The following is a 10,017-nucleotide window of genomic DNA, read 5'->3' as shown; positions in this document are numbered from 1 at the left end:
TCGTAATGTTCCGTATGTTAATTGAATCCTTTCTTCTTATCCTGCAACTGCATTATTTGCATGCCAAGAAACATTATGCATAACAAATAACTTGCCTTCTGCTCTGTTTTTATTTGAGGCACTGATTTGGAGATGCTATGTTTTATGTCGACATCATATGCAAAAAATTGGTCATACTGGAAATCTGCTCTAGAGAAAAGGATGAGAAGAAAAAGGGATAATAAGTTGGCAAAATTAGAGTTTAATATGTTTCACTGTTGAGCTGTTATTTATCTGGCAAATATCTCCTTGTTCTATGCTTGCTACGTTGATGTCCATGTATGGTGGAAGTTCCATCTTATACAATTCGTTCACGACCTGTTATACCTGAGGAAACTTATTTAGCCATTGCTTACCTTGCAAGGAGTATATTAAAGCAAGAAGGAACCACATCTTATTAATGTCAAAAGTACCATCACGGGAGGCAATGGGCAAAAGAAATATTAAAGAGGTTTAGCCTGACACCCTTTAATCTCTGTGATTGTTTGTCATTTCAGAGGTATTGCCATCAGATCCATCGGTCACAGGCACCCAAGTCCAGGTATATCACCAGTCAGATATTTTGGTTCAAATGGCATCTTTGTCAATGCTCTACTTGCAGCTTTACTATCATTTATAGTGGTTATGGTCCACCAGGTGCATAGAACATCCTGAGAAGGCAACATACAGATCTATAGGTCAAGTTTAAGAGAAGGCAAAACATGCAATCAAGGATGTTAGAAATAAGGACTTCAGCATTTATGTTGAGAGGATGACCACTAGATAAAACACCATTGGATCTCTGAAAGATGCAGGGCATTTGATGTGAGATGTTGAATACTGTGTTACCAAAATTTGTGTACGAACCAACCATTTAGGAACTTGGATTTATCCAACCAAATGGATAGGATCCATCAAATTTTTAAAACAAAAATCCATACCTACAGAATGGAAGTTATTAATAAATGAATTATCTAAAAAATTAATGTTATTAGCTCTAAGGCCATGGAAAGATTGGGTGGGTTTCAGAAAGTTTAGGATATTTTATCATTGGGGATTCTATTGTTATGTTTTAGTAAGACTAAAACCTTAAATTGGGAGGAACGTTTGTAAGTTTCAGGTCATTTCTATTGAACTCAAAGGAAGAAAGAAAGCAAATGGAATAAGTCAAATGATGATGATAATTGAAAACTAGATCTCCTGATTGAAGATATTAAAAATTTGTATCTAGGAGGATGGAAGTCTATCAATGAATAATATCATAAAAAGGAAAGATTATTTTTTCAAAAGTATTATTGTCTTCAAACAATAGATCATATATTTGATTTGATTTAATTATATTTTTATTTCTATTTTTTTTTGTACTCGATCCTTGCTAGAAACATTATAATCTCTTATCGCAGAATGGATCAATAAATTGTGTTTTTCCTTATTTTTTGGATAGAATTATTCGAGGATCTTGGGGGATGTGTGAGATGTATGGAGATACGAGACTTTCATCATAGTAATTCACTCAAATCTAGTAATTATCTTTTATTTATTATCTTTCTTTTCTTTCTTTCGTTTTCATCTATTAAGAAAATCGTGGGTACATGTTTATATCGGATTTGGTATAAGAGTCTTTGGTTTAGCCAAAATGTTTTATAATCAAGATCAATTCATATCGTAATTATTTGAACTCGAGACAAGTTGCTATGTAGTAAAAGAGTCCGATATGGGAGATATTTAATTTATATTTTATTTGAATAAATTTAATTAGTTTAGAGATATTTTGTAAATTTCATAATTTTTAGGTTACTTAAGGAGAAAAAAAAAAGAAAGAATTTAAATTATGATTGTGATGAAAGATTATATATATTGATTGAAGATCTTGAAGATTTATATCTACGAGAATATAGAAGTCTATCAAAAAAGAAGAGAAGATTATTCTTCAAATAAAGTCAAAAATTTTATCTTATTTGAAGAAATGACAAATCATATATTTAATTTGATACAATTATAATTTTTATTTTTTTCTTATACTTGGACTTATCAAAAGGGCTAGGACATTGTTATGTCAAAGAATAGATCAGATCAGTAAATTGAGTACTTCCCATGTTAGTATAAGTGGTATGAAACTATAGTTGTTTACCGATGAAATTATCGCGTTATGTATGTGCGAGAAGGTGTGAGACTTCTTCGTCTTTGGAGTTTGCTCCTTGAGGTAAAGGTAGTTTATTTTTTATTTATTATATTTAAAATATTATCTTTCTTTCTTCTTTTTCTATTCTCTTTATTTAAAAGACACTTTTTAAGGTTAAAAATTATAAATATTTATATTTATTAGGATAAAAATTTATTAACAAAAGAATATTATTTATAAAAAAATACTATTATTCAAATCAAGTCAAAATATTATCTTTCTTTAGGAAGGATCGATCATATATTTGATTTGATATAATTATTTTTTTTTTTTTTACTTTTATTAAAAGGAGCATCATCGGAGAATAGATTGAGGTCTTTGAGTGTCATGCATATGGAGGTGAAGTGTCTTAAAAAGATTGAAGTTTATTTATTATTTATAAATTTACTCCTCGAGCCATAATCTATTTCTTTTTTTAATATTACAAGACTCTCTCAAACCTTAGTTTGACTGACTGAATTTTTTTTCTTTTATTTTGATTTATTCAGATCAATATATAAATATTTCTACCACACTCGAGATCTCGCACTCCGGTGATAGCGATGGAGGACCCCGACAGACACCTGGTAGAGCGTCGTCGTGACGATCGCCAGCACCGTGAAGAAGGTGCCACCTCCCAAGCCTCCGCCACCGCCACCGCCTTCGCTCTCTCTCCCGTGCTCCCGAGCGGAGGCGGTGAGGAGTACGAAACGAATAGGAAATGAGGGTAACGTAAGTTGAGTTCCCTATTGCATCTTGTGATGGACGGCCGAGATGTGATCAAAAGAGGTGTCGATTTCTATACCGTGCCTTTACATTCCCGTCCTTGCCGCGTCTATGTTGCGTTCACACCGTCGCGACGCGGAAGCATCCAGTTGGAGAAGGAGGGCTCTCGATTTCTTGTCACTACCCAATAGGATGTGGCCACGTCGTTGAGGGCATGTCGTAATGGTTGTGATCCGCTGCTTTTAGGGTATGCTATCAGGTTCTTTAAAATACCCTCGTCTCTCGTCCGGATACAAGGGTATTTTAAAGCACAAATAATGTTTAGTTTACAAAGTATGTGACAAGTTCCAGTGAGATGATATTTGTAGAGTATGATTTCCGTCCCATGTGAATTCCACGTGCTGCCTTAAACCTGTTGTATAATTATTTTAAGATAAAAGCACATAAATCGGAAAAAAAAAAATCCCTCTCTCCTTTTTTTTTAGCTTATCAGGAAAACAACACTTGAAAAGGGCTTTACTATTACCGGTCCCAAAAATAATGCAAGCTATGATCACCGTTAGCATTCACTTGATACAGCTGGAGAACACTGCAACAAATTATCAGTCAAAACTATTATTGTTCATTACAATATTACGAAAATGTTTGTAAAGCTTCTGAAAAATGAACTTAAATTCTTAGAATAACTACTATCACTATGCAGTCAAGCTGTTCACACAGTTTTTGCCAAACAACTTTCCATAGTCTCCGAGATCAAGGGTGCTCACTTCATCCCGACGCCAGAACCAGTCCTCGTACCGATACCATCTCATCAGACCTTCGTCTTCAATCATTCTCTTGCATGTGGTGCATGAGCTGCTTTGGCAATGAAAGAATTCTCGTATCCGTGAAGCTTTCTGAAGGATGGACTGGTCTAGTTCGGAACGAACCTGCTTCCGTCCAGAAGTTGCGAGGGCTTCAAGCAGAAGGCAGTGGGATATATTGAGCACCTCCAGATTATCCATGCGATTCAAGATATACAACAAGGCTTCCTTCGTAATTATCGAGCACCGCAGACTTAATACTTTCAGCTTTTGAAGATTTGTGGCAATGGCAGATGCAAAGTGCATGTCAAATGTACCCATAACCTTGAGTTGTGAGAAATTTTTGCAGCTCCTGCTTATTTCCTCCATTATGTATGGAGGATGGGCAATGCTGGGCATTGTAAGTGATTCTAGATTCTCCCATCTCCGGATAGCTTGGCATATTCCGACTTTCGTGATGCGGTTCCAAGCAGGCATAACTAGTCTTCTAAGATGAGGTGACCTGACAAAGTCATAGTAACAACACAAATTGAGGATGCATATTTAGCCATGTAAAAGCTAGGAAGGAAAAAATAAGCTATTCTTACAAGTTGAACCTTAATCACCCAAGTTGCAAATGAAGAACTTTATTGTGACTACTCAAAATATAAACCATTAAATGTGTTATAAATCAAACAACAATATCTGATGATCTCCATGGATTGCTATCCTTCAATTTTAATAGAAATTACGAAAAAAAAATTGACCTAGAGAATTTGAAATTCACCACAGTTATGCATAACCAAAGGTAAAATCTACCCTAGAAGCTCCATGCTAGATATTGTTTGTCCTGAAAAGAGATGCGGAAAACCTGCAGGTTCAAATGGGTTGATGCTAGCCATTCAATCATGCTGTACATGGAAAAAGGATAACCGATATACTGAATAGTACGTGGGCCATAGTTGGTAGCTTATAGGTGAACCGAGTGCCACTAATAGGATCAAACAAATTTGCCAATATATCACTTAGCAAATAACATTTGGAGACCTAGAAAGTTTTAACTGATATAAATTAAATTAATTAAAAAATAAATTAAAAAAGCAAGGCAAGATATTACCATTCAGATATGTAACTAAGATGGTCATCCTTCATGTATAAATTAAAATGAAATATCATGGATGTAATGTTTCCACGACTAAGAGCCATAGCCACCCGCAATATTCGAGTCAGCCTCTTATCAGATCTTTCGTCCACCCAAATGTATGGTGATGCTCTTGTCTGGATAAAGTTGGACTGCAGAAGCCCTAGATCAAGGGTATTCCATATGAACGGATCTGAACAAGCCAAGCGCCATGAACGGCAAACTCGGGAAACTGGAGCCAGTTGGATCATGTTCAACTCCTTAAATATCTTCACTAAGACATCAGTTTCCATTTCCTCCCATCTTTTGCCAATGAATTTGGTGTCTGCCATCTTTACCAAATTGATGATCTGAAAAGACGGACATTTGATTAGATACTTCGATTCACCAAGTGTCAAGCTAAACTCACAAGTACCATAAACTAACAGCAGGCAGGGCACAGCTTACAAAATGAACATGCATGATTTATCTTAAGGTAGTTACAGAAGTAGACTAAAAAGGAAGTGTTAAAAGTGGCATAAATTCAGAGTCAATTTAAAAACTGCCAAAAATACTAAATAAACACATCATGCATATCAATAGTAAGGATGAATCATAAAACCTGATTGACGCAAAAAAAGAAGGCCCTAGATCTTACACTCCTACTGATGTTCAAATATGTGAATATCTCTAGATGGGAAACAGGGCAGAATATCTAATGATTGTTAAGAATTCATGATCCATCAAACTCCAAGAAAGATTAATCATTCAAGGTTTTTGTTGGTTGTAAGTTGAATTTACTCAATTTTAGTGCAGTATAGCATCTTTTAGAATCATGTTTATCCCACTTCTCCAAAAAATGCATATATATTGGTGTATGGCTGTGTGCATACACAACAAATACACACATGAATATGTAGTTTTCTTCCTTCCTACACCATTTTTCTTGCACTTTGTTTCTAGCATATTTTCTTCTCAAGCATCTTTTTCCTTGCCTTTTTTTTTATTAGCCCCTGTCCTATGCTTCAATAGGATTTTTGTGCATATCTTATTTCCTTCCTTCCCCAAATTAGAAAAAAAAAAGACTGTACACCTCAAGTTTTGTTGCCTTTATTTTCAAAAAAAGGTGCTTCAAGCATAACTCCAACTATCAATCGTCACTAGCTAAATTTGTAAAAGAACTATACTCATGTATACCATGTTAAAATCCAAAATATCAGTCTCCTTAGAGGGAAAATTAGGTCTACCCTGCAAGTACCAATTGACATGAATTACTTATATACCTCTCCATAATCATAAATATTATTCGTACCACTATAAACTCGTTTAACTTTCATAAATTACATTAATGTCAATCAGCAGTTCTTGCGTAGTTATTGACTGGTTAAATTAATTTTCTATTATTGTTTTTCTTCTTCCTCTCTCCTTTCCTCTTACATGCTACAGAAAATTACCTCTCCTCCTCCAGCCTTACATTCTCGTACTCTTCAATCTTCACCTCTCTTCTCCTTCTCTTTGTTTCTTCCTTGGTCGTTATAGAGATGGATAAAGTAATAGGAAAATGATGAGGCCAAAGTAATAAGCATGTTCAAATTTAGTATGTAAATACATTACTTAACCATAATAAATCAAGGTTAGTGTTGACGAAGCAGATGTGATGAGCATACCAGAATGTATCTCCAGCTTATAAAAAGTTAGGAACTTCCTAACTTTTCAAGGGTCCACATGGGGTTATGCTCTTCTTGTACAAACATAAACCTGGGTGTCAGCTAGCCAACAATATTTTACCTCAATTTCACTCCAAAGTTTCTTAAGCATCTCCTAGATGGCTAAATGATTTTTCTTTTTATTTATACAAGTCATTATGGCTTTATGAATAAAAAAAGAGTGCTATTATCTTTTTCCTTATTTTTCTTTATTTACCGGAGCTGTGTACTTGTTAACCTTTGATTTCAAGTCATTCAATGTGATTATGGTTGTAAAAATTCCTTCTCTTATTTGCCCAAACAATTATTGGCTCTATCAGTTCATCATAATAAAATTGAAGTTTCTTCTTTCTTTCCTAGCTCTCATTCGTTAAACTCCCAGAGCAGTGAAATTGGGCAGTTGACATCACCGTATCGACATCACCATTCCCCAGAATGGACATTTCTCAAGCACATTGTGTCTTGCAAAGCCTAACCAATCTTCACCACTGCCTTATACAAGAAGACCTTTATTCTCACCACTCGCCTCACTGGAGCTATATTACCTCTCCACATTGATGGTGCCAACGTGATCCACTACACTGACAGAACTCCCTTCTCTCTACTGCCATATTGTGGACATGAAGCCTACATTCTTGTCACACTGACCATGTGTAGATTGAACATGAGAAACTCTATAATTCAAATCCTGTGAAGATTTGAGGAGGAAATGTGACTAATGAAAGATTCATGTTAACTACAAATGTGGCATCTAACACTTCAGATGTAAGTAACATACTGTTCAGTGACTCCATTACACCTACTTGGTAAATGACAAATATGATAATAAGAGATAGTTTAGTAACATGGAAGATTCTACAATTCATGAAAATTTGATGTGGATCCTATGTTTCACTACCTAATTAGGCACTTATGCGAGCCCATATATGACGATCCAACCAAAGATTTTTCTAGTTTATACAAATAATAAAACAATAGATCATGATCTTAAATACTGTTCATACCATCCAGAATTTACATGTCCGATGAAGAGCTGATAATGGTACACTAATTTTTCTGCTGCTAAGTATTCTTTAATTAAAATATTTTTACAGTGATAGCGGATGTTACTTGTTAGTATAATGCCCAACATACTTCAAATCCATGCATCAAACAGAACTACGATAATTTTGTCTAAGAGAAAGGGGGGAAAAAAAAGCCTATATGATGATATATCTATGCAATCCCGCAAAAGGCAGACACTCTTTGGCAATAGCTGGGCCCTGATTCGTAGACGAGTGATTCAGCTATTGATGCTCTATTAAAAGGTGTGGAGATCTTCAAGTTAAGCCCGAAAGGCAATCTCGCTCATTCTTCAGGGAGAATCAATACTAGATAGGGAGCCGGACAAGCAGGTGAAATTAGGGCTCAGATTTAGCCCCAAAGGGATAGATGGTCTAATTTGTCTAAAATGTCCTTATCTTGTAAAATATACAATTCGAGCAAAAGATGAAGTGAAGAATAAGATTGTCCATTACATCAATTGTTTCGATACAAACAATTCTAAAAATAATGAAAATTAAGAAGGAGAACATTCAAAAGATTCATAATGAATAAGAAGTCCGATCGAACTTACAAGCGTTTATTGCTCCAAAACCGCTTATTTTCTTCCTCACCCTATTTTGTTTTCACCTATGTCGCGGAAGATTTTGCCGCACCGTCCAAGAATCTGTAATTCCGTCGATCAACGGGCGTCAGAGTCATCGCCTATTCAACCGGCAGCTCGGCAGCCGAATAGAACGGCTGCATAAGGTCGAGGAAGGAAAGAGAGAGAGCGAGGAGGGGTGCTGCGCCCGGCCCGAAGCGGGAGCAGCGAACGGCGAGGGGAGAGAAGAGGAATAAGAGAGAGAGAGAGAGGGGGGGAGAGAGAGGAAGGAGAGGGGCAGAGAAGTCGTTACCTTGCACGACGGGTAGGGGATCGCCGGCGGCGGACGACGGCGGCGAGCGGAGGAGGAACGGGGCCGGGAGAAAGAAGGGGCGGGGGTTTGCGATCGGGACGAGAAGGGACGAACCAAAGAAAGAAAAGATGCGATAAAAGAAGAGGGGAATTAACGGGTCAAAAAAACGAAAATAATAAATAGATAAGTAAATAAATAAACAGAGGAGTGGGGTTGGGGGGGGGGAAGCCCCGTTACTTTCCCTTCCTTTTCGTTGGCCCTTGTTGCGTCAAGATTCGTCACAAAGCACGTGCGGAAAAGCAGTTTGGATAGTACTTCGTTTTGGGACCCCACCCCACCCCCAAAGTTTTCTCATCGCGGGGGTGGGCCCTCAATCAACTCAGGGAGACCAAACTTTCGTGGGACCCACAGAAGGTGACGAGGCACTGATTTGGTCTCGAGAGGGACCTCCAAAGTACGCGATGGAAATTCCAGGAGCACGTGATTTTTCCTCCGTCCCTAAATTGCATGGCTGGTAGCATATACAGGAAGCTCGATAAGCGTTTCCACACAACTCAGCGTTCCCAAAAACCTAAAGAAAAACTTTTTTATTTAGAAGTCAGATCATTTAGTCTCATTGTTTTTTAAAGTTCACATTGTTATGAAAAGAATGAAACTTTGTAGGTACGTTATGAGCCACACCAATGATCCACCGATCAAATTACTCCTTATCAAAAATATAATTTTTTTTTTTGAATGCAGAAGCAAGCCTAAGCTATAAAGCTTAGCAGAATCCATTCGAGATTAGCCTAGTTATAAAAGGAGCGGAGTATTACTATTAAATATTATGTTATTGGTCACTAGTGCCTAAGGATTATTCTCACTTAAAAATCATATATTAAATATTTTTATTTTGGATTTGACTAGTGGGACTAGGAATATAAAATACACAAGACTTACAAGTATGATTATTGGAAGCCCTATCTTATAGAAAATGGATTCAAATATATAAAGACTTTCTTATTGTACGAAAAGAAAAGGATTTAAGTATAGCGATGGAAGAAAATTATTTATCGTCGAAGAGATCCAAACCTCTTTTTTCGCTAGTACTTAATCCTTCCTTTAGCAATGATTTTTCAAAATTTCTTGCTCAAGTTGAAATTTATGAAAATCTATGGTTTTTATATAGTGATTCTAATGTGGTCTCTAATGCCTCTAATAAAATTGGTGGAAGGTTCTTTTCTTTTAATCGTTCTTTTTTTTTTAGCTTGTTTGATACTTCTTTTCAACTTAAATGATAACTTCAGGTATCTTAATCGACTCACTAGGAAGAACTCTGGTCTCATTAACATTATCCAAAACTCTGGTCTCATTAACCTTTTCAATATTGAAACTTTGATTTCCAATTAGACCTTAAACACAAAGGTTCAATTATTGATGATGTTGATATCTTGTGCTTCAATCTCTTAATAATAAACTTATAGTTTTAAATTAATAAAATCTAATTTATTGGTGGACTATAGCTAAAACCCCATGGGTTGGTGATGAGGATAAAAATATAACATATTTTCATAAATTAACTATTTTA

General features: G+C 36.0%; 1 protein-coding gene across 1 annotated transcript; it reads right to left on the bottom strand.

Annotated features, from left to right (window-relative positions):
- Positions 1 to 3,485: 3,485 nt before the first annotated feature.
- LOC135612821 (F-box/LRR-repeat protein At3g48880-like) lies at positions 3,486 to 8,609 on the bottom strand. Its single transcript, XM_065109536.1, has 4 exons — positions 8,451 to 8,609; positions 8,129 to 8,221; positions 4,805 to 5,178; positions 3,486 to 4,210 (listed from the first exon to the last, which is right to left on the bottom strand). The coding sequence occupies exons 3-4, from the start codon at positions 5,158 to 5,160 to the stop codon at positions 3,601 to 3,603; spliced, it is 966 nt and encodes a 321-aa protein (XP_064965608.1). The 5' UTR covers positions 5,161 to 5,178; positions 8,129 to 8,221; positions 8,451 to 8,609; the 3' UTR covers positions 3,486 to 3,600.
- Between the last annotated feature and the right edge of the window lie 1,408 nt (positions 8,610 to 10,017).

The sequence above is a fragment of the Musa acuminata genome, chromosome BXJ2-5, assembly GCF_036884655.1.
Source record: "Musa acuminata AAA Group cultivar baxijiao chromosome BXJ2-5, Cavendish_Baxijiao_AAA, whole genome shotgun sequence".
In the NCBI taxonomy this organism is placed as follows: Eukaryota; Viridiplantae; Streptophyta; class Magnoliopsida; order Zingiberales; family Musaceae; genus Musa; species Musa acuminata.
The sequence above is the reverse complement of the archived record's forward strand: the minus strand, read 5'-3'. Positions and strand labels throughout refer to the sequence as shown.